The 25,518-nt window shown below is 40.7% G+C and overlaps 1 protein-coding gene across 2 annotated transcripts in view; it reads right to left on the minus strand.

Moving 5' to 3' along the window:
- The window catches only part of GSAP (gamma-secretase activating protein), an 82,768-nt gene extending 58,814 nt beyond the window's left edge, over window positions 1–23,954 (minus strand). Inside the window, exons 1-8 of one of the 2 annotated variants that reach the window (XM_056118192.1) lie at window positions 23,787–23,954; window positions 15,179–15,249; window positions 13,340–13,396; window positions 10,347–10,416; window positions 10,012–10,065; window positions 6,345–6,433; window positions 2,923–2,989; window positions 605–651 (exon numbers count right to left, since the gene is read on the minus strand). In XM_056118192.1, coding sequence (XP_055974167.1) covers window positions 605–651; window positions 2,923–2,989; window positions 6,345–6,433; window positions 10,012–10,065; window positions 10,347–10,416; window positions 13,340–13,396; window positions 15,179–15,249; window positions 23,787–23,886 — 555 coding nt within the window. In that variant the 5' untranslated portion in view covers window positions 23,887–23,954. Of the gene's footprint in view, window positions 1–604; window positions 652–2,922; window positions 2,990–6,344; window positions 6,434–10,011; window positions 10,066–10,346; window positions 10,417–13,339; window positions 13,397–15,178; window positions 15,250–23,777 lie in introns of both variants that reach the window. The other variant, XM_056118191.1, reaches the window with a different exon arrangement.
- Between the last annotated feature and the right edge of the window lie 1,564 nt (window positions 23,955–25,518).

A 25,518-nucleotide genomic window follows, 5' to 3' on the forward strand; every position in this document is an offset into this window, starting at 1 on the left:
TTTAATTCAAACAAAACAAAAAAGAACAAGCAATCAAGTCAATGTATATCCATAGAGAAATGGTTTTATATATATATACATATATAAGTAATATATGGTTTTAAGGAAAAATTAAGAATTGTGTATAACCATAGCAGGGACTATTATGTCCCTCTAAAGAGAATAAATTGGAGCTTTTTTGGTTGACTATACAGGATTCTATAAAGCTGAATGCTGAATGAGGAATAAGTGAATAATAAACAAACCCTTGGAGTATCAGTAATGGAGATGGTAGTAATACAGTTTTAATAAAAATTCAGAACTCACTCATACAAGGTGGTGAATAAAAGTCAGAGGGGAAAAGAAAAGAAAAAATAGAAGACAAGCAAAAGGAAAGGAAATCAAGCTATATAAAACCCTCTGTGAGCCCGTTCTTCATATGTATTTACATCAATCTATATATAATCAATTGATAATGTAAAAACTAGGGAAACTCGAGCAAATCAATGAACAATGGGAAGACAGTGCTACAGTACAGTGCTACTCAATTTTTAACAGCCAAGACAGATAAAAGTGTCTCTCTATAGAAATAAAACTCTGATACAAAGATATTTCAAATATTTACCACTCTATTTCCATCTTCTTGGACTTGAATATGAAATTGTTCAATATCTTTAAATGGAAAAAACAATCAAAAGATTATTTAAAACACATGAATACATTTTCATATTGCAATTTTTTTGCAAGGGTGGGGCAGGGCTCATTATAAGCTCAGGGCTTATTACTGGCTCTATGCTCAGGGATCGCTTCTGGTAGTACTCAGGGAAGCATATATGGAGCAGATCAAACTTAGGTTGACAGATTGCAACATTTTTTAATAAAAGCAGAGCATAGAGGGTTATTTTGCTAGTGCAACAGCATTGAGATTTTTGGTGGTAAGCATGGTAACTTTTTTTTACAAGTACAAACATGAAGCTGCACTCTCAGCATTTTTTAGTATTGCAAACCAATTTCATCTCAGGGGCCAGGAAGGGTGCTTTGCATATGTAGGACCCTGGTCCGATCCTCCCCTGGAGGTCCTTGAGCACTGCCCAGCCCAAGCTTCAAGCAATCCAGGAACCAGTTGGCTGAGTATCCCACCACTTGGCGGGTGGTCCTCAGGTCTTTTGAGAACTGCTTAAGAGGTTCCTCCCCAAGTTTTATTTCCAAAAGTAAATAAATGCAAAGCAGATTAACTGGCAAATATGATTAAAACAATAAACTCACAATAAAAATTCAAAACAAACTCACCTTTCTCCCCTTCCCTCCATAGTCTATTTTAAGTCCAAGTATGTATACTGCTTTTCAGAATCAATAATACCTGAAAGTCCCCTGAGCTGAGTCAAGTGTTTGGCTCCTTTATCCCATCAGTCTTAAAAAGGGTAACAAGAATCTCCTCAGCAGTATTTATCTTCCATTTCCAAATACTAGACAACACTTCGTGTGAAAGTATCAGATAGCTAACTACATACATAAGATCTTGGGGAGGTATTGTTTTGGTTTTGGAGCACACCTAGTGGTACTCAGAGACTCCTCTCAACTCAGTGACATGGGGATCACTCCTGATGGAACTTAGGAGACCATGTGGTGCTAGGGATCAGCCCACAGGCTCCAGCAAACAAAGCGTGCACTGCTGCTGATTCACCTCTCTCTCCCGCCCAAGGGGAAGGTATTTTTATAAGGACCAATTTCACACTAACAGAAACTGAAATTTTTTTAGGAACCACACCTACCTACCTACCTACCTCTCAGTAATCATTCCTGGTAATGCCTGAGGACTGGTCTGTGGTGCCAGGGATCAAATCCAGGTGGCCACATGCAAGTCAAATGCATCACTTGCTGTCTATTGCTATCTCTCGGCCCAGAACTCAAAATTTTTTAACTCGATATATATCTAGGTGACCCCTTTGTCTCAGTAAGAACATTAGATCTGTCCATACATTCCTTTTGCTGATTCTAGTTACAAAAATATGAATGTCAACTGGGTAGTACCATAGAAACTTACCAATCTAACCCTCTCAGTATACCCCAACTGTAAATCAGTAGTTTGATCTCAAAATCTGAACGAGGACTTTCTGGGCTCAAGCTTACCTCAGATAAGAACTCAATGACCCCATGGTAAGAAATAACAATATTTTTTTATAATTCCATTATTCATTTAGTCGTAATGAGCAATATAAAATAAATTTTTTTCTGCCTGCTAAAATAATGTGTAAAATTATTTTGGAAAGTAGGAACAATGGTGGAGGAAAGGTCATACTCATGGAGGGAAGGGACTGGTGTTGTTACATTGAATGTTCATAACAACTGTAGTAATGAACAACTTCGTAAACCCCAGTATTTAAATTAAGTTTAAAAAATAATAAATGAATAAAAAGCTGAAATGAAAACAACAACAGAAAGATGACTTCTTCCTAGATGAAATCATCTGGATTTTTTTATTCTTTCTATACCCACACCTACAACCTGAAAACATCTTTCAAGGATATTCCAATCCATTTGCCCTCCTCTGAATCTGTCCAACTTGGCATGTATCTCATGGAATTCTCAAGCTTTTAAAGCTGTTTTTATCATGTTTCTTTGACAGATAACCCTCATAAAAAAGGATGGAATACAATGAAATCAACCTCCACAGCTCTTCTATGAACATTCTACCATGTGACAAAATTGGAAAGCCATATATGCAGGAACACATTGTTCCCAAAAGAAAAACAGAGAGGAGCCTGTGCGAACAAGCAGAAGCTGGAGGAAAAGTCCTTCCACGGAAATCTCAGCTCCCAAATAGACATCAAAGGTAAGCAGTCTCTAGGCACTGGTGAGTGGACAAGATGTTGTCACGTCCCACACATCGTAGGAGATGAGCCACTCATGAAGTCTCCACATATCACTTAGTGGAATACTTACACTTCTCTTCTGAAATCACTAGCAGATGGTTCTCTGAAAGATGATCTTCCACATGTGGATAAAGGAACTGCAACAAAAAGAAGTGAATCAAAACTATCAGTAACCAACTACACCTTGCCTTCACAAATAATTCAAGGCTGTATCTGATCACTATGCTATTACATCGCCCAGAAGAGAAGCAGCACAGGTTAGTTTGTATGAACCACATTACAGGAGGAAAAGAACACCTCTGGGAGCTCAGTTCTAGAAAATGGTTTGCATGTACAACACAGCTCATTTGAACAGGTTATTGCTAGGTATGGTGTCCTCCTTTGGAATATGTGATTCTAGAGCCATTGAGCAACTATCAATAGTATCTGGAATGAAGGTGCTTCATTTGCACACCACCCCCAAAATGATCAATACATGGATTAAATATTCAACTGAATCCAGTATTTCTTTAACTTGAGAGGTTAAGTAAATGTACTCCTGAGACAATTTACAAAGTTCCATATCCAAGAGACAAAGCACAATAATAATCAGGGACTTTCCAGGAAGTGAAAGCAAGTCACAGTGTGCATGTGGATGGGGATTTACGAGCCTTGGAGCACACTGGGAAGGAGAGGCCTAATCCACCTCATTGTTCCTCTCCTGTGTCCTGTCATTGATGCGAGCCCATAGGACCAAGCAGGCAGCCAGAAACTCTGAGCCTGACACCATCAGCTGGAATAGGGAGAAAAAATGTCTGGGGGAGGCTTCTGGTGATTTAATTCTTTCATTGTTCAAACTGTAAGGAGAAGACAGCACTTTGACTTTATCATGTGAACCATCGCTTATTAAATGAGATTCACCTGTGAATTTTGTTTCTCTCCTCTAAATATGAAAAAATAAGGAAAAATAACCCTTTGTATTTCTTTTTTATAGGGAGCAGACTCTGAAGACTAGGAAAATTTGGGACAAAATTGTGTCTGGTGTCTTAGCTTTGATTATTTTTTTAAAGCAGTTTGCCTGGAGCGATAGCACAGCGGTAGGGCATTTGCCTTGCACACAGCCAGCCTGGCTGAGCTTGGTTCGATTCAGAGAGCCTGGCAAGCTACTGAGAATATCTCATCCGCCTGGCAAAGCCTGGCAAGCTACCCGTGACGTATTCAATATGCCAAACACAGTAACAAGTCTCAAAATGGAGACGTTACTGGGCCAACCACAGTAACAACAAGTCTCAAAATGGAGACATTACTGGGTCCGCTCGAGCAAAAATCGATGAACAACAGGTGGACAATCACAAATCACAAAGCAGTTTGTAGTCAAGTATTGCTTTGAGGATTAAAAAACAAAATTTTAACTAAATAGCATTCTTCACAAGATGACTTAAAAAAATATAAAAATGGATAGCAAAGGTCTTTACTGGTCTGTTCTTGTGGCCTCCTCAGCATTTCCAGCCAGGGCTATCCAGGCTTGTGGACGTTACTGAAGACTGAGGTTGACAGGGGCTGGGTGCAGAGGAACACTGAGGGAATCAGAGCACAGGAAGAAAGGAGGTTTATAAAAGCACATGGTCTGTACTTCATGGTGTTTCACTAATTAAAAAAAAAAGCACATGGTCAGGGCTGGAGAAATAGCACAGGAGGTAGGGCGTTTGCCCTGCATGTGGCCAACCCAGGTTCAATTCCCAGCATCCCATATGGTCCCCTGAGCACTGTCAGGAGTAATTACTGAGTGCAGAGCCAGGAGTAACCCCTGAGCATTGCCGGGTGTGACTCAAAAAGGGAAAAAATAAAAAACATGGTTAGCCAATTGTGGCCAACACTAGTTCGTATCTAAAACTACTTAATACTTTATCAAAATGAATTTTGTGAAATTGTACTTATCTCAATTAAAAAATTAAAATACATGACACACTGATAGGCCAAAGTGAAAATTTCCCCCCAATTAATGATCAGATGCCCCTTCTGGAACAGTCTGAGTTCCCAGCATTGCTCCCTGCTCCTCAGGATGATGCCTTCAGGGAGAAAAATGCCTCCAAAACCCTGTTCACAGTAAAACCCTTCCCTCTGCCTCTTCCCTAAGTCCTAACATTTAAATTATTTTTTCTTTTTTGGGGTCATACCTGGCGATGCACAGGGGTTACTCCTGGCTCTGTACTCAGGAATTACCCCTGGCGGTGCTCAGGGAACCATATGGGATGCTGAGAATTGAACCCGGGTCAGCCCCGTACAAGACAAATGCCCTACCCACTGTGCTACTGCTCCAGCTCCCAAGCCCTAACATTTAGAAAAAATGGATTCACTGCTCTGTGAACACACACTTACCAATATATCACAACATACCTCTGTTTAATGTGTGCTTAGGTTTAAAGAATCTTTGGAGCGACAGCACAGCAGTAGGGCTTTTGCCTTGCACGCAGCCAACATGGCAGACCCTAGTTGGATTCCTCTGCCCCTCTTGGAGAGCCCGGCAAGCTACCAGGAGTATCTCACCCGCACAGCAGAGCCTGGCAAGCTACCCATGACGTATTCGATATGCCAAACACAGTAACAACAAAGTCTCCAATGGAGACGTTACTGGGCCCACTAGAGCAAATCGATGAACAACGGGAGGACAGTGACAGTGATGTTGTTGATTAGTAACATTGATCTGCCAGCCTACTCCACTATAAATGTGTGTCTGAAAGAAGCTTATCTAATGCAGGTGCGTACTTTCTCTGTAGAGCAATGCATCACAGCCTTTTTGCACTTAGGAACATGGGATAGCACTTTAGCAATACGGTTGGGGGATGTTTCAGTGACATCACCAAGTTTGCCAAAATCATGGTAACTAAAGAAACCTCTGAAACAGTACTTGTTTACAGTAAACATGCTGAAATAAGAAAGCAACTGTCACATCCTTTGACCTCAGCTGGGAGCAAGCCCATTGGTGACGAATTTTTCACAGTTCTGCATACGTCTACAAATGACTAAGCAAGTACCATGGATGTTGATTTTAGGGATACAGATAAATTTTACAAAGCAGGAAAATTTACAAAATTTGAAAAAAATTCCAAGTATCATGATGACTAACTTTGTCTAATCCACTTGCACTACATATACACAACATTTCTACATCAATTCATGAAGTTGGAAAATTCTGGGATTAAGTCCTTTAATCATTTATATTTAATCTACCAAATACATTAATCCAGTAAATAATTTTTAAACTTACCTTTGAACAATCAATAAATTAATCATATAGAAACTTAGGAAACTATCAAACTGTAATATAATTTTTTTAAAGTTTGGATTAAGTTTTGACTTCCATGTTTGCAAAGAAATTGCTGATAATTCTAGCCATACTCATCTAAGTAATTAAATGTGATAATGTGCATGAAAGCACTTTTTAGATATAAATACCTCTAGGTTCACACTTTTTAATTAATCAGGTAAGTAATAAATGACATGTTCACTTACCTGTACCCAAATACGGTTATCCACTGCTTTAAGAACCTTGACATTATTAATGGGACAGATTTCAACCAGCAAAGTTAAGCATTTTGATCCTACAAAGTAAAAGAAAGAATGTTTTGGTAATTAAAACTAAAATATAACACATTATCTTCCCCTTAGAGATCTGAACTTAGAAAATGTGAAAGTTTCCATGTGGTATTAGCATTCCACCAAGTAGCACTGCGCTGTAGCACTGTCCTCCCATTGTTATCGATTTGCTCAAGCGGGCACCAGTAACAGCTTCATTGTGAGACTTCTTGTTACTATTTTGGCATATCGAATATGCCACAGGGAGCTTGCCAGGCTTTGCTGTGTGGGCAGGAACTCTCAGTAGCTTGCCAGGCTCTCCGAGAGGGACAGAGGAATCGAACCAGGGTAGGCCGGGTGCAAGGTTTTCATAAGGAAAGTGAAAACCGATAGGCCTTATTAATAAATATAGCACAAAAATTTGGAACGCTTCACAAATAATTTTCTTTAATTTTATTCTGACATTTTTTAAAACTAGAAAACATTGGATTACATGCTCAAGTCTCTCAAATTTTGACATCTCCTTTCTTTTCTTAAAAAATTTTTGGCCTGAAAAAAAAAAAGATTAGATGAAACTTCCAAAATAAAAATAAATAATGAAATAATGAAAAGAAATTTTTTAATTTAAAAAAAAACTTCTGGCCTGCATACTTTGCCATTTCCTAAAATCCAAAGTAAATACAGAAAACAACCTGAAGGACAAGTCAATGTGTATGGAGCAAGGAACAAGGTCCATCCCTCAGACATTGTTAGCTTTGCTTCACAGATCTTCCAGGCTCCCAAGCGCAACCACAACTCAAGTCAATGTCAGTTCAACTCTACTGGTGTATGTTAGATGTGTATGAAACAGAGAGGTGTCTCTGATGCAATGAATGTGCTGTTGTGGTTGGCAGCATCTGTAAGTAGGACAAGGGCTTGGCTTCCTTCTGGAATGGCAGTGAAGCTCCACGATAAAGACCCACTTATTTCCTCAGTGTCACATTTGAGCAAATGTTGTAAATGATAGCAATTAGAAGGAAGTCCCTAGACTTGAGCCAGAATGAGGTTACCAGATAACTAAATTTAGGTCAAAGTTTCCCCCAGCCACCACCCTACCCCCCAACACACACAAGATTAAAACTCCAAAAGGAGCTACTTTGTATCTGTTTTTATAAAGCTTCTGATATTATCAGATGCTTCTTCTGTGACTTTATTTTAAAAATAAGGCATAATTTAGGGATGGCATAGCAATCTGAAATTGAATCAATATGATTTGCACTGTTTTTAAAAGACAAAAATCTGACATCAATTCTTTACTTAGAAAAAAACAAAAGACAATGAATGTAGGGGCACTTCTTGGATGTCCTCTGAGTTATAAAACCTGGATTATTTATACAAACAAGCTTTTAAAGATTACCCAAAAAAGTAAAGCAAGTGACCAACTATGTGGAAACACAAATATACAACTATGGAATGAATAAAATTCTATTGTTTTGTCAATAAGAATTTGTGGCTCAAGACAGAAATTCCAAAAGCAGAAGTAAAGGTAAGGGGCTTTGTAAGTGGGCATGATGGCACAAACAAGTAGGACTGAAATTTGAAAATTAGAAAAAGGTGACTTTCTCTGTTACTCTTATATTATACTGTACTGTGAGTATATGTAATTATAAGATGAAACAATACAAGCTGACATTTTACTGTGTCTCTTCCCCTAAAAGCTTATAAATTCCAACAGGGAAAAAAAAATTCCAGTTTAAAAAAAAATAAGCAGACCTTATATTGAGCCATTTTTAGCATATATTTATACTAAAATAGAAAACCATTTGTAAGTCTACAACTGTACCTCATGGTGTTTCACTAATAAAAATTTTAAAAAAGAAAAGAAAACCATCTATCAGTTAAATTCACTAACCTTTAAAATGGGAAGGTGTTGAAGGGCAGAAACTATTTTCCTACACCAGTTTTCCTTCTTTGGGCAGTAAAACATCGTAATATAATTAGTCTAATAATAGTATAAACATTTGCAAACAGGAATTGCAAACAAGAATTGCAAATAGTAACATACCATGTGCTTTCACCATGTAAACAGGAAGCATTCTCGATTAGAATGTTAGAGACATTCTTCTAGTTTAAGCTCAACATGAAGCTAACATACTTTCAGCAAATCTTTTCAGCAACTCACCAAGATTTCCTGGGCCTCAGTACCTTACTATTACAAAAAAATATAATTGAGGCCAAAGATACAGCTCAACGGTCTGTCGGGAGGGAAGTACTGTGCTTTTCATACGGGTGGTAAATCCTACTAGACTCTCAATGTTTATTTATTTATGACTGCTAACTGCCTTTTTAAACCTTGTGCTATCCAGGTTCACAGCATTATCTGTACTTTCCTGCTTATTTGAAAAAATTATTTTTAAAAAATAATTCTGTTTAGGGCCAAAGAGATAGTACAGTGGTAGAGTACTTGCCTGGCACACAAACAATCCAGGTTTGATCCCTGGCACCACATAAGATCCCCCAAGCACTGCCAGGAACCACCTCTGAGGATGAAATCAAAAGTAAGCCCTGAACATAGCCAGATGGCCCCAAAAAAGAAAAACAAAAAACTTAATATATTTTTATGATTTTTAACTTTTTAAAATGTATTTATTTTTAAATTGAATCACACACAGTGAGATACACAGTTACAAAGTTGTTCATAATTGGGTTTCGGTCATACAATGTTCCAACACCCATCCCATAATCATACTATACTGTGCACCTATATAAAATTTAACACTGTGGTGTTAAACCTTTCAACAGCATCAGTGAAAATATGTATTTATTTATTTATTTATTTTGCTCTTTAGGTCACACTCAAGTGATGCTCAGGGGTTACTCCTGGCTCTGCATTCAGGAATTACTCCTGGTGGTGCTCAGGGGACCATATGGAATGCTGGGAATCGAACCTGGGTCGGCCTCATGCAAGACAAACACCCTACCCACTGTGCTATCATTCCAGCCCCTGAAAATTTTTTCTATGGTACGCAGAAGCAAACAGTTTACATTCTGTTTTACAAAAAAAAAAAGAATAAGACCCACAAAACACTAGTTTCTTGTTTACGTGATAAACTCTGCATAAAACAGATGTTTCTACTAACATTTTTTTAAAAATCAGACTTTTCAAATGTCAGAAAGGATGGTATGAAGTGCCCTTATCTGCTCAAGATAAGAAAGAACATTTTATAGTAATGTGATAAGGAAAATAATTATGTTTCAATTTTGTAGTCACTCTAGTGCTTAATACTACTTGAAACTGTTTACAGATAGTGACAAGGGCTAGGATGGGATCCGGATGGACTCTTGACTTTCAGATGCCCCGAGATACGCAGTACTTCCCAACTCCAGTTCAGCTGTATCTATTTTGCGAACATGTCAGAGTGATTGGTAATTTTTTATGTAATTTCCACTTTTATTGATTTGTTTAAAAATAAAGGTTTTTTATGAATTTCAAAAATATAATATTTTATATTTGACTAGAGCATTAACTTTTGGTTCTGAGGCAAGAATATTTCAGAAAAGTTTGAAATTTACTAGCTATATACATTTTCACCTATCAAAGACACTAAAAATGTATAATGGTTACCTGGTTCAAGCTCATTCTTTTTCCCTTCTTTGGTGGACTGAGTGAAACTTGCAGCTAATGGAAAAAAATTTCAATGAATTATTAGCAAATGATTGTTACAGTGGTTTGTTCAATTTCGCCTTTGTGTCTCTGAAGTAAATAGTGATGATTTCCAGAGAATACAAAGAATTTTGTAGAGACTCTTGATTTCAAATCAAATCTCTCAAGAGCTTATATTAACATAAAACTACTGTTATCTAATAATGATAAATATGAAAATATAAAAACACTTTCAAAATCTTAAACGATAAAAGTTTCTCTTTTTTTTTACATGTAGCAATAAGAGTTCAACTTACCAAGCAAAGTTCTCTCCCTGTTGACAGAGCAGCTGATAACCTGCAAGTCTTTCTCAAAAGTATAAAGATGCTATGAAAACAAAAATATTGTTTAGTGTGGTATTTCCTAGTAAAATCAAAACTTTATCAATATAAATTCCAATTTAGCTTTCCCTATTTTAAAAAAAAATGCCTTTTTTGGGGGGGGTGTCACGCCCAGTGATGCTCAGGGGTTACTCCTGGCTCTGCACTCAGGAATCAGGTGCTTGGGGAACCATATGGTATGCTGAGAATTGAACCCTGGACAGCCGCGGGCAAGGCAAATGCCCTACCTACTGTGCTATAGGTCCAGCCCCTAGCTTTCACTATATTTTGTTGTAGTACATTTTACTAAAGAATTTTCACCTTTTTTCATACCAGAAAGTTCCAGATTTCGGTTTGTTTTTTTGTTTTTGTTTTTGTTTTTCAAGAAATGAGTATGCTATTACAGGTCATGTTTGACGCTGAAACTTAACCACAAGACAATGGAACACAGGGCTAAGAATACAGACTCTAGCACAAAACCAAGAGCCAGATTCATTCCCGATTGCCACTTTTCAAACTCTCAACCCACCACCCCCATCAGGAAAAAAAGGTCCCTGGCTCATAAACACAATGCCATCTCCTTGTTAGAAGGACCAAGTAAAAGGATCCATCCAAAGCTCTTACAAAGCAACAGAGAACAGACACTCAAAAATGAACATTTTCATTACTCGGCAAGTGAAGTTTCAGTCAAGTCACACAAAACATCATTAGCTTGGACTATGAGGCGTTCACAGGAGCAGCTCTTACAAGACTTGTGCTTGGAGGATTGTCAAAATCATCTACTATTAAGCTTTAATTTCTATTTTCTGCTTATTGAATTTTTCAAAATATTGCAAGGGTCTGGTGGAGTTCCTGCTTGCTCAGCTCCCAAACCATCTGGACTGGATAAGCTGTGAGAAAGCTCTAGGACCTGAGGCATTTTTCTCTGTACATTGACTCAGATAATGGTGATGGACTTTTGCCAGGGGATCTAACATTTCCCAGAGATTAGTATAATGATGATCCACAATTACCAGTGGCAGGGCTTGCAACGTGGGATGTTGACACCTAGGGTAGCTGTAAGACAAAGAGCTTTGTTTCTGCTCAAAGATCACAGAGACCCTGAACCACTTTCCTTTAACCTTTCACACACCCTCGTCCTGCACGTACTGCATTCCTTTTGCTTCTATACAATCACTGTTCAGGCTAAATAAACTTGTCTATTGATCTAGTCAGTAGCCTGTATCTATTGATGATCAGTCAGTAGTTTGTGCCTGTGTCCATGAACTATCAATCTTAGACCACGTCAGATTCAGCTCGATGTACCCAAGTCCAAAGCCTCCATACAGCACCGGGGCTATTTCCTTGAGTACTGAGTACTGAAGAAAATTAAAATGGTCGTGTAGAAAGAGGATGTGATGTGCAGGCTGAGGAACTAACTATGAACAATCACAGCTATATCAGTTACTATCTTAAAGTGCACCCAGAGGATAAGGGAAAGAAAAAGAGTCAGATCTCTTTATCTTGTAGAAAATGGAGAAAAATCAAAACCCACTTGGGAAAAGTGAAAGTACTAAGAAAGTTAACTTGCTCCTGCAAACTGAAAAAGCACTGAGAATACACTAGAGTCCAAGCTGATGGGAAAATATCAAAAGGTCAGGAAATGATTAGAGAAGGCGAACAATGCTTATGGGTTAATAAAGAGGCTCTGATTTGGGGCTGGGGAGATAGTTCAAAGGCAGGAACTCTTGGAGCACTGAACTCAATCCCCCATACCACATGGCTCCCTGAGCACTGCTACGAGTAGCACTTGTGGTCCCCAAGCACTGCCAGAGTGGCTAAGGGGTTTGACCTCCTAAGAAGAAAAATCATGGATATATGCATTTAAGTTTAAGTGTTTCATTATTTTGATTCTAAAATTACACATAAGCACAGTATTTAAAAAGGTGTTTAAACATAAAAATACTACCCCAAAAAAGCCAAAGCTTTAACCAAATCACTCACCTAATTCCAACTCAATGAAAGAAGAAAAACAAGTTTGTAACTGCCCATAGCCTTCCTGAATTTTTACGATGTTTTTCTTTAATTTATTTTTTATTGGATTTTTAAAAAATGAACCACAGTGAGATAGACATTTACAAAGTTGTTCATGATGGGTTTCAGTCTTACAATTTTCCAACCCCGTCCCTTCACTAATGTACATTTCCCACCACCAATGTCCCCAGTTTCCACTACACATACCAGCTTCTCTCTCTCTCTCTCTCTCTCTCTCTCTCTCTCTCTCTCTCATATTTTTGTGACTTAAGGTTTGCAAACAGATACTGAAAGCTATATTCCTTTACCTACATTCAACACTCAGTTCCTATTCATAATGATCATTTCCATTTATTATAGCACAATGGGGAGGGTGTTTGCCTTGCACACGGATGACCCGGCCTCCCCGAGTTCGATTCCTCCCCCTTCCATTCCTCCACCCCTCTCAGAGAGCCCAGCAAACTACCGAGAGATCTCACCCACACAACAAAGTCTGGCAAGCTACCCATGATATATCCAATATGCCAAACACAGTAACAACAAGTCTCACAATGTCACTGGGCCCACTGGAGCAAATCGATGAACAATGGGAGGACAGTGACAGTGATCGTCATACTGGTCCCTTCTCCCTACAGCCCTTCATCTACCAGACACTCTGTAGAAAGCTTCCAATCATATGATGTGTGTTTTTTTTAATTGTGCACATGTATTATAGTTTCCTTACAAGGTTTTAAAAACAAATGCAATGTATTGTCTGGGCAAGCACCTTAACCCTGTGCTACTTCTCTGTATATATGGGTATAGATATAGATATAAAATGAAATGAAAATTGTATCTAGATAAAGGAGGATGCAGAAAGAGGGAAAACTGTACAAGTAGTAACCCAAGAGTAGCTTATGATTTATGGTGATTTTTACCTCATTTTGTCTGGTTTGGCAATCATATAATCCAAAGAAGATATTTCCCTTATTGTCCTGAAAGGAAATTAACCAAACATTTATTAGATAGCATTGCTTAGGGGGTTAGGCTCATATTAGTTTTTTAAAAAATGCGTAGCAATGTAATCACTATTCGCAATCCATATTCTAAGGGTAGTGCTTATTGCTCTGCAAGTCAGAAAGGGAACAAGCTTCCCTGAGCTCATCACCTGGGCTCCAAGAGCCAAATGGATCAAGAGTACACAGCTCACTGAGTTGGGGGAGTGGAGGGGTGGGAGGGGGGCTTCTCAAGTGGAACTGAATATGGTAAAGACGTGTATTTTTCTGTACTTTCTTTACATAATACATATGGGTGTCAGGAATAGTTCAATAAGCCTATGATACTCTTTTTTGATTCAATTTCTTAAATGCAACGTACTTACAGACAAAACTTAAAGCAACTTTGAAGAGCAAAACATTTTAAAATCATAGTGATACAACTGTGAAAAACTGGCTACTGAAATTTTTCACTCCTATTCCCTTATTAATAGTAAATAGTATTAACAGTAAAGTTATCTGAAAAGCTAACTTTTCTTTTTGTTAGTTCTTGGGCCACCACCAAGGATGCGCTAGAGAGCATGTGAGGTCAGGTATGGAACCTGGGCCTGTTACATGCAGCCCATGTACACTAATACCTGGGACTATCTCTCTAGCCCCAAAGTTAAATTTTCTTTTCTTAAAAACTTAGCACTTAAAATACATTCTTAAATAATGCCCTGAAATTCCGAGCACATCTTAGTCTAAACAGATGACGTGCAGTGGTAATATTTTCTCAAAGATAAAAATTTAATATATTAATTAGGTTTAAACATCTTTTGGTTGTCATTTTCTTTCTTTTGGGGGGGGGGATTTTTGGGTCACACCCGGTGATGCACAGGGGTTACTCCTAGCTTTGCACTCAGGAATCACTCCTGGCGGTGCTCAGGGGACCATATGGGATGCTGGGAATTGAACCCAGGTCGGCCGCGTGCGAGGCAAATGCCCTACCCGCTGTGCTATCACTCCAGCCCCGGCATTTTCTTTCTAAAAATATAATTTCTCATTTAGTCAAAAAATTTTCATAATACCAAACATTGTGAAGACTGAATTTCTTTTTTTTTAATTTTTTTCTTTTTAAATTTTTATTAGTGAAACACCATGAGGTACAGTTGTAGACTTACAAATTTTTGTGCTTGGGTTTCAGTCATACAATGTTTGAGTACCCATCCCTCCACCAGTGCCCATTTTTCACCACCACTGATCCCAGTATCCGTCCCTCTCCCCTCTCCCCCCATCCCACCCTGCCTCTGTGGCAGGGCATTCCCTTTTGTTCTCTCTCTCCTTTTGGGTGCTGTGGTTTGCAAAAGAGGCAGTGAGTGGAAATCATGTTCGGTCTATAGTCTACTTTCAGCATGCATCTCCCATCCTGGGAGGATCCTCTCAACACCCTTTATTTGGTGCTCTCTTCTCTATCTGAGCTGCCTTTTCCCCTAGCATGTGCGGCTGGCCTCCAAGTCATGGAGTGAACTTCCTGGTACTTATCTCGGCTATTCTTGGGTGTTAGTCTCCTATTTTGTTACTTTATGTTCCCCAGATGAATGCAATCTTTCTATATGAAAACTGAATTTCAATCAACATATTTAACAAAAAATATCCACAATCATGTTAATAAATGACAATAAATTTTATTCATTACCTATCAATCGGTTATAGCATAGAATTGTGCAAAAGAGAATATGAAAGATTAAAAGAGCAAGTCTTATCTAAAAGTATGCTGCAATAAAATAAATATAAACATACCTTATAGGTATAAATAATATTTCCATTTCTTTCAACATTTAGTACATGTAAACTCTCATAATCATCTTCACCTGAAAATAATCATAAATATTAGTTCATACTAATCAGGGAATATATATCAGGCATAAATAAAAATAAAGCATAAATATTAATGATTCCCTAATATTTATAAAATAACAGTGACCTTTAGGAAAGAGGGAAAGGAACACATTCTGAGGTGCTAGATGCGTTGGTCTAATGACATGTGTTCACTTTCCAAAGAACTAAGGTACCCATTCTTGACCATAGACTTTTCAGCGTGTATGTTATACATCCATAAATGTTAACTACCTACCAGTGTTTCCTTTATTTTGAAGTTCTCTGAAACGATATGATCTGGAACATACAAGCTGAGCACTGTTATAGCTTCTAGATACACTCATCTGTGAGAAACTCAGCCGAGATGCCAAGTGTCCAAGGAGAGCAACAAGTAGTGATGCCTTTAATGACATTCTGTGATAGCATAATAATCAAGAGGCTAAAGTAGGGAGAGCACCAACTTCTCAGTTCCCTTTTCTCCCGAGGAAGGGCAGACTGGTAGTAGGTCAGGGTGCTCTGCTGTGGGGTGCTGATCTTTCATTGCCAAGAGAGTCCCCAATATAAGGGTCCTGCAATATTGTGGTCCCAGGGATGAAGGGGATGCAAAGGGAGAAGAGTTAGGAGGGGAAACTCTCAGATTCCACTCCTTTTCCTGCCAAGTGGTTTTAGCACCACTAAGATTCCTGATGAGGAGGTCTCTGAATGTGCTGGGAAGAATACAGTCAGGAGCTGGGACTCAGCCCTGCCACATCTTCAGCGGCCTCAATACAAGGCTCCCAACCAAGAACAGTTTGAGGGCAGCTTTCCTTCCCCACCCCGCTCCCACATGAAGACTGCTGTCTAAAGCTTTTAGAAATGCATGTGCTTGGTCGGGAAATCACACATCTATTTTGTTTTGTTTGTTCTGTTTGGAGTCCACACCCTGGGATGCTCAGAGGTTACTCCTGGCTCTGCACTTAGAAATTACTTCTGGCAGTGCTCGTAGAACCGTATGGGATGCCGGGGATCAAACCCAGGTCAGCTACGTGCAAGGCAAGACAAAATGAAGTGCAATGCTAGTGAATCTAGGAAGAAGCATAGAGGAGGGCTCTCGGGGCCTCACTGTCATTTTCTTTCCCACTCTGAACACTAGTTTCACAGTTGTATTTCATTTTGTGGAATTGTTATATACAAAAGCATTATATTAAGGAAGTGTATTAAGAATCTACACAAACTAATTTGTAAGTTATCTAAATATCATCTTCTAAACTTTTACAACATCCCTCTAAATTCTATTTAAATTATTTACATACTGGTAGATACAACAATGATGATCATCAGCATTCACTGAGGACAAGTTTATAATTCACCAATTTCCTCAAAATTAAGTGACGTGAGCTATTCCCCATATATGAAGAATGTTTTTAGATGGTGAAATGAGTTATAAGAAATTCCAATGGTCACGCAAAATGATGCAGAAATCCTCCCATACAAAGCAAATTTCACTTTGTATTCTTAACTAAAAAGAGGGAAATTTGGAAAAATTAGGATAACTGGTGACCTGTACACTTGGAATAGAACTGAGGTGGGAAGCAGAGAGAAGGAACAGGTCCCACTAACTGAATCATCCTAAGACCTCACTTCCTTCTCCTGGGGGCGTGGAACAAGAGAGGAAAGGGTTGTCTTAATACAAAGGAACATTCTTCATTGTATTCTGAGCTGTCAGATACAGTTCCCACTGATTAAAAAATAAGAATAATTGTTTGACCTTAGGAAAATAACAAGCCAGTTATTAATCTATTACTAAACAGCACTTCTCGTTTCTATGTCATACATACTGTATAAGCTATCACTGTCCACATTACTGTTCAAACAGATGAGTTTCAATGAGGGTAAGCTAGTCAGTCAATTTCACACATCAAAAAAAGTGGCTAATATCAAATGTAGTATGAGATAAAGAGAGTGACCGAAGTTTCCTATATCATATTTACAATAGGAAAATGAATGATGCAGAAAAGTCCTCAAGGTAGATTTTCTGGAAATCTAAAGAGATTTTAGTTTCTTTTCATCTTGTATGTGACTCAAAACTTCTGGAATGTTATATGTCAATATTTTGAGAAGTATTTTTTTTCCTTTGAAGATTATAAGGATGCTGAGAGAGACCCTCTCTAAATACACTAAAAAGATTTCAGCTGAGATAAGAAAGCCCTTGACAAAAAGTCATAGAAAGGGAAACCAGTTTCCTTACAAAAACACAGCTATTTTTAAATCACTAGGAAAAAAAAAAGAGAGAAATTTCTCCAACAAGTGCAAATTACAACAAATGATATGTGTCCTTTCTATTAAACTAGTGATCCTGAACTATGGTTGAGTTATACTCATCAGAGGAGCTTTTAAAAGAACATGAAAGCCAAGTCCTTACCCGAAATATTCTTATTTTATTAGGCTGCCAAAAGGCACAGCCTCTGGTATATCTACATGTATTTCAAGTTTCTTGGTGATTCTAGTGTATAACAGGACTAAATAACCACAATTTACACATTTATATAATAAACAATATTGATTAGCATAACTGCGACCAGTTTATATTATCACAGTAAAAACAAAAAGGTGAAAGAATAAAAATAAAGCCTTTGGGAGTCAGAGAGCTAGTCCACGGGATAAGACGTTTCCCTGCATGCAGTTAACTCAGGTTATGATTCCAAGCACCACCAGGAGAGACTTCTGAGCACCACCAAGTGTGGCCCCCAAACTAACAAATAAACAAGTCTTGGTAGGGGGCAGGAGATAGTTGAAAGGGAATGTACCTGCTTTGCAATCAATATCTCAGGGCTTGGTCCCAGCACACACTGTCCACTAAGTACCACTGGGAGAGATACAGTGAGCACTGAGACTAGAGTAGTTCCCAAACACCACTGAATGTGACTCCAAAACAAAAAAGTAACACAATTTTTTTAAGTTTTGCTGGTTTGTTAGGTAGTAATAGCGCAATCTGAATAATCCTGCAGTTAATACATGGATCTCATCTCCAAGATTAGACATTATACAAATTTGGCAATGCTGGAAATCTCTAGTGCAGAGTCCCACTGCACATTAGTAACCCATTTGACCTTCCTTCCCAGATTAGTTGCTCATAATTTGGGCACACCCTTTTAAAAGAAGAAATCAATAACCACTTTGCTTATTCATTCTGACTCTTCTCCTAGTAGAACATCCCTTTGGAAAGTCCAGAAAAGGAAGTTTAGCAATTTCAAATGAGGAAATGTGGTTTAATTTTTATGGCTTATCTTCTTAGTACTCATGAAGGAAAAAAAAAAACAAATAAATGGACACTTACTTAAGTAAACCTACTCAAGAAAAGGAAAATAGCTATTAAATGTGCTCCCAATTCACAGTCATATAAAATTGAAGCTTGCTCACCAACATCTCATCCATTTCAAACTGTTCTTTGCCAAACACAATTTTATTAAACAAGAAGAGGTTTGCCAAATGTGTAAAATTTGTTTCCAGCTGCTAAGAGACAAAATAAAAGTATCTCTTGCCTTGAGACTGGAGAGGTAATTCAAAGGCCTGGCACACCTGCCCGGCATGCACAAGGCCCTGGGTTTGATCCCAACACATCATGATCTCTTTAGCACTACCAGGTACAGCCTGGGTAGTTTTCAAAAAATAAACCTAAAAATGATTTCTTCTCTCTCCAATGATTATGCTGGGGTGGAGCGGTTTTCATAGTTTATTTACGAAACATAAATGTTTCACATATTTTGCCAATACAAAATTTTATGAGAGGTACAGAAATATTCCTATTACATTGCCCTGTGTTTTTTTCAAAGGAAATAGCCTCCAAGCAATGCTCAGGAGTTTTGGGGACCCCAAGTGACTGTCAGTCAACTAGCTTAGTGGTACAATACAAGGATGTGGGGATGCAATGCTTCTCAGGTCCAATGGTGCCAGGGATGCCCGGGCTACCCTTGGCCATGTTGGGGCTGCCAGGATCACCCCTGGAGTTGCCTGGGAGACCATATGGTGCTGGGAAAGGGCCCTAAGCACCCTACTACAAACTGTAAAAACGGGGGGGAGGGGCTTACATTTTGTCTTTTTTTAAAGATTATGAGAAAATTATTTTAGAACCTATAAACAAAGGATCAGAAAAAATACTCAAAGAACAGCTTGAAATGGATGAGATATTAGTGAGCAAAAAAAATTTTAAATACATTTTAAAATTAATGTAAAAATACATTTAAAAACCCCTTTAAATATGTATTACTGAGAAGTACAGCAGATAGTATGTTTGCCTTGCATGTGGCCAGTACTGGTTCAATCCTTAGCACCACCTACAAGCCTCTACAGGCCCCACCAGGAGTGAATCCTGAGTGCAGTACAGGGAGTAAGCCCTGAACACAGCTGAAGTGGCCCAAAAACTTATGTACATAGATGGATAGATATAAAATAATGAGAAAATGGACAAAAGAATGGATAGACAGGACTAGGGAGATAGTTTAAAGAACTCCACTGGAGTTTGGCATGTGAAGGCCTCAGTTTGATCCCAAGCACTGTATAGTCTCCTAAAAACCACTAGGAGCATTTGGAAGTGCTACATAGAACACCCTCAAGCCCCTCAAAAGAATCAATAGATATTTTATAGAAGGGGAAACTCCGAAGTCCAAATATGCAGAGATACTCAACCATAGACCACAATGAAATAACATCTAGACCTAATGTTTACACACACACACACACACACACAATTTTTAAGCTAGAATGTTAAGAGCTTGTGAGGATATCAAACACTAAAACACTGCAATACCACAAATGGGGATGTTAGTAAGTGTGACTGCTTTTAAAAAACAATTGATAACTCTTAGGAAAGGTGAAGATGTGCCCAGCCTATGAACCAGAGACTCAACTGTCAGACACCCATCTTAGACAGCCATTCACACCGCATCAGGAGACATGCACAAAAAAACAACGTCAAAAGTAAATATTATCAACTTCCAAATGTCACTGGAGAATGCTAACAAGATGAGCTGCACAGGAAGCAGCCTGAGACAGCTGCTTCCAGGGTGAAGTGGGATTATCACCTGGAGGAGGAAAGAAGAATCCGACTGATTCCAGCTCTTGATTTGGGGCATCAAGCCTTAAAGCAAGTCCAAAAGCCTCAGGTGACTTCAGCAAAGCTCTACAACAGAAACTGGTTGTGAGCGGTGTCCCACCCTGGTTCATATGGCCAGATCTTCTACATATCAATTTCTCATGATATATGAGCCACACTTCATATTGAGAGAGCAATCCAATATGAGGATCGACAGCTAAAACTATCAGCTAACCATATTCACCACACTTACAACAAGTCATTTCTGGAAAGGACGATCTAAGCCATACACCTTGTCTGCCAAACTGCTGTCTGTAACACAAATGAATACTATACAGCAGTGAAAATTAATGGCCTACAGCTAAAGCAGTCAATATGAGTAAATTTTCCACAATATTGAGAAGGGTAAAAAGGCATACAGATTCCATGCTATCATTTATTTTGTCTACAGTTTAGTTTTTCTATCATTTATTAATGAGACCCATTGTATTTACTGTTTGGGGAGAATGGAGATGTTATTGGCGCCTGCTTGAGCACATCGATGAGTAACGGGATGTCAAGTGATCAAGTGACATTTATTAAAAAAAAATTCCTGCCCTAAAATGAGACGTTTAGCTTAGGGAACTAAATATTAGTTAACAGAAATAAAAACCTTCAGAAAAGATTAAAATATAAAATTTTAATTGGCTGTCATCTCTGAGATATCGGGATAGGGAAAAGAATACAGGAACATATGGAAGACCCAAGAGTCTTTAACAAAAAATCTTGATGTGATCCATTGTCTTAAGTGATAGAGTGAAAATTTTATTTATAGTTGGCATGCTAAAATATTATTTTGTATAAATTTCATTTATAGAACAAGTTATATTTTTTGTAACTCATTAGAACAGTTTAACCCAGAATCAATAGCAGAAATAACCAAATCTGCTCTCGTTAACTCCTGATTGCCTAATATTCTATTTATCCTATAGCTACTACATTTTAATGAAGAAAGTAAAAGTCGCCTATCTCTCTGGCTACTTTCTCATGGAATGTGTGATCCTCTGTGAGTATACCCTAGCCTCAGTAAGAAATCTTCCATTGTGTTTGTTGATGGAAAAATGTTAACACTTCAAATTCTGATAGTGAGCATGGAATGGGGACATTGAAAATGAAGCGGTTGCTCATAATTTACATTTGAAAAGCTTAGATTTTGAAAAATAATTTGCACAAATGTGTAGGGTAATAGTTGCACAAGAAATAAAATAGAATCCAGACACCCCTCCCAGTGCCTCAAGAGGAAGAGGAATTAACACATATACTTTTGAGTCACCACCCACTGTTGAGTATAAGAAGTAACCATTTCTTTCAGAGTTAACATCCTGCCAGGGTGATCTGAAGAAGCAAAATACTACTAATATGAGAAAAGTTGGTGTCTCACAAGATGACCTTGTGAGGTCGTAAGGCTCTTATTTACTGGAATATCAACACACAGGTTTTTATTTCTTCAAGATGAGTGAAAGAGAAAGGAAAACTGAATCTACGTTTTTCCATTACAACACATGTTACTAAAGCATAAGACTGTGGTATGTCACACTTCACCGAACTGCTCATTTACAGACCTCTGCCATTAGCTATATAAGGCAGAGGTCAGAGAAAGGCCAACTTTGAGGTAGAAAACAGATTCAAAGCTGCCTATTCTGTTTTGTTTTTAAATTAAGCCTAGGCTGGAGAGACAATATGGGGATTAACGCACTTACTTTCCTTATGTAAGACCCAGTTCCAACCCCAGCACCAAATAGAGTCCCCAACACTGGCAGGAGTGACCCTGGTTCATATGGCCAGTAAGCTCTGAGCATTGCCCAAATACTTCCCGAGGGGGGGAAAAATAAGCATTTCTCTTTTTTTTTTCTGTCCTTCCTTCTATCCATTGTTTTTTCATCCCCAAAGAGTTAAACCTTTGGGAAGGGGGAGATGACAGCCACTAGAGCACATGCCTGCCATGCATGGGTTTGGTCTTTGCCACTGCAAGCCCCCAAGGTGCAAGACAAACAAGTTAATCTTTGAGAACTCTTGAGATAGTGATGCAATACCAAGAATGACACTAACAGCAAAGTTGGGGACAAGCTGCACAAACAGGACTTCTTCCAGGGCACTGACAATCAACATTCCAAGTGGCAAGCCTGCAGAAATCTGCTAAAGCCAGAGAAGGTGAAACCAGAAGGCAGGAGATATCAAGCTTTGACCAGAATGAGAAGGAAAAGAGTTGGAGGGAGGGAACATTGATGGTTTTCCCCTCAGGTCCTGCCCTCCCGGGTTTAAACTAAATAAGAAAACCGAGACACAGGCGCTGATTAGATTCTGCCAGGTCTGATCCAGGTGATCATTGTTCTTTCTGATGCAGTTCTTAAAGTCTGGAGAGCTGCATTATTTAGAGCAAAACGTTTTAGAAAAAAAAAATGAAGAAGAGAAGGAAGGAAGGAGGGAGGGAGGGAGGGAAGGAGGGAGGGAGGGAGGGAAGGAAGGAAGGCAGGGAGGGAGAAAAGGAAAGAAAACCGGGAAATCACAGATGTCCCTTTCTTCAAAGTTCCAAGATAACGGATGCCCAAAAGTCACCTTGCACTCCCTCAAAATCAAAGCAGTTTGTACTGCACAAACCCCAACTCCAGCTGTCCGAACCCTCCCCAGGAGCAAGAAACCCCAGGGGTATTTACTCTCCACGAGCCCGCTCTGGGTGGCTGCCAGCTGGGATTGCTGGGGTGGGAGTTAGGGGCAGCAAACAAGAAAAGTCCCGGGAGTCTCTATGGAAAGCCGCCAGCTCAGGCCCCCGCCCGTGACACCTGCGCGGGACACTGGGCCTCGCACCCGAGTTTTCGACGCTGTTCCGACACGGTGTAGACAAGCCTCACGAGTACGTGATATACCGGGCGGCGCCGCCGTTCACTAAATTAGCGTCTGGTTTTTCCTGGTGACCGCGACTCACCTTTTCTATCTCATTAGGGTAATCACCTCCGGAGCCCCTGCTGGAGGAGATGAGCCTCTCTGGGCCAGCTGAGTGTGCGTGCAGTGCCAGAAACGGATCCTTTTCCCGTCGTCGTCCCCCCCACCACACACACACACCCTCCACCCACCCACCCACGCACCCCACCCCTCCACCCCTTATGGCACCCGGGAACCGCTCCGAAGCCCGGCTGTTCTGGTCAAGGCTCAGAGAAGGCAGGGGAGCCAGGGGGGGCTGCCTGCAGGAGGGGGCGCAGCCCAGCCACGACCGTGCCAGAGCGTGGGCTGCCGCGCCAACTTTTCCTCCAGTGGCCGCGGAAGTCTTGGCAAAGGCTAGTCTCCACCCGGGGGAGCTCAGTCCTTCAGCACCCACCTTCACGGAGTTGCCCGGTGCCTCCCCCCCAATCCCCCCAGGAGCACTGATTCCTCCGAGCCCCCCAGCCCAGCTGCCCCCGAGCCCCCCACGCGCACCTCTCGCACCTGCGCCGCCGCCGCCGCCTCCAGCAGCCGCCGAGCGCGCGCGCAGCCACGGGAGCGCGTCCCGCCGGAGGTCGAAGTCGGCGTCCAGCAGGAGAACCATGGCCGGGACGCGGCCACGGGGCGGCTCCCGCGTTCGGAAGCCGCGGACATGCCGGGCCCCGAGTGCGCCGCCGCCGCGTCCGGCCCCGGCACCGCCCCCAGCGCCGCTGCTTTCGGTTCCGCGCGTCTGGCCCGGCGGGCGCCGCCCCCGCCCCCGCGCCCTTGGGGGACACGCGGGCCCCGAACTACCCCGCTAGGCGGCCCGAGGTGCGGCTGCCAGAGCTAGGGGGTGTTTTCAGGCCCCTGGGGAGGTGCATGTCGACCCCAATTTGGAAACTTTGCTCATTAAGAAGCCAAGTGGATTGCCACCCAGGTGGGCTTGTTTCCATGACCCCGGGGGGTGCTGGGCCTCACAGCTGGGGGGAAAGGGACAGCGTGGAGGGGACTCAAGGGACGGAATCTGGGGCCTGCAGGACCCAGTGCAAGGCAGTAACGCTGGTTTTTCTTTTTCTTTTTCTTTTTTAATTCTCTCCTTCTTCCACCCGCCCTCTCTTCCTGATTTAGGCAGGCAGATAGGGAAGTCCCCTTCCCATGCAATGGCAGTAAAGCTCCTGGGAAGTAATAGCCCTGACCTCGTGGAGTAAGGGTGCCAGTCTGTAACAGACCCTGAGGAGGCTGGACCAACCCCCTGGAACAGAAGCTTGGGCAGAAACAAAAGCCAGGAAAGGAATTTCAAAGAAGACCATCACCACTCCCAACCCCCTTGGTAACCTTCTTACCTACAGACTTTTACCTAGGTAGAAATCCCACATGGGGGCAGGTTGGAGAAACCCTATAAAGGCCACCTTGAACAAAGGAAGCCCACATATGCTGCCTGAGCCCATGTGGTGCCTGAGCACATGTGTCTACGGCATCTCCCCTCTTGAGATGTGTACTTTCATGCTTTCATGTCTAATGCAGGGATGTGCGTAGGGGCTCTCACCGCCCTTGGAGAAGCCAGGGCTCGCTCTTGAGCAGGTTACTCTCCACTCTCTCCCATTTTCTCTGCCTCCTTCCCTTTAAAATCTCAAAAAAAAAAAAAAACCTGTGTAATTTCATAATTTCACTGTTCATCTACTCTTGAAATTCCTTTCTTCAAGGCGAGACAAGAACCCAGTAATCCTGGGTCACGGGTGACAGACGGGGAGAAAGTGACTGTCTTTCTCCTCCCCACTTCACATAAGTCACCTGTGGGGCCCACCGACATCATTTCTTCCTCCCTCCCTTCCTCCCTTCCTTCCTTTCTCTTCTCTTATCCTCTCTCCTCCTCTTCCCACCTTTCCCCTGCATTTTCCTCTTCTCTCCCCTTGAGGGCATGAACCCAGGGCTTCTCTCATGCAGCTGAGTGTCTCGCCACTGTGCCCCATTCCTGGTAACTTCAAGATGCTGGAAAGAGTTCATCAACTTTACATGAACAAGCCGTCTGCCTGCCCCAAGGCAGAGCTGCTTCTAATGCCTTGAAGTTGAGGCGTCAGCTTTGGGTTTAATCCTCAGCACTGCATGTTCCCCCTTACCCCCACCAAACCCATCCCCCCAAACCCCAACCTTAGGGTCCAAGCAGCACTACATCCTCCTGGGCACTGAATAGTGGACTTAGTCAAGACTACTGGGAGTGTCCCCCCAACCCCACCCCATCCTGAGCACCCCAGGGCGA

The sequence above is a fragment of the Sorex fumeus genome, unplaced genomic scaffold (genome assembly GCF_029834395.1).
Source record: "Sorex fumeus unplaced genomic scaffold, SorFum_2.1 ptg000037l, whole genome shotgun sequence".
Classification (NCBI taxonomy): Eukaryota; Metazoa; Chordata; class Mammalia; order Eulipotyphla; family Soricidae; genus Sorex; species Sorex fumeus.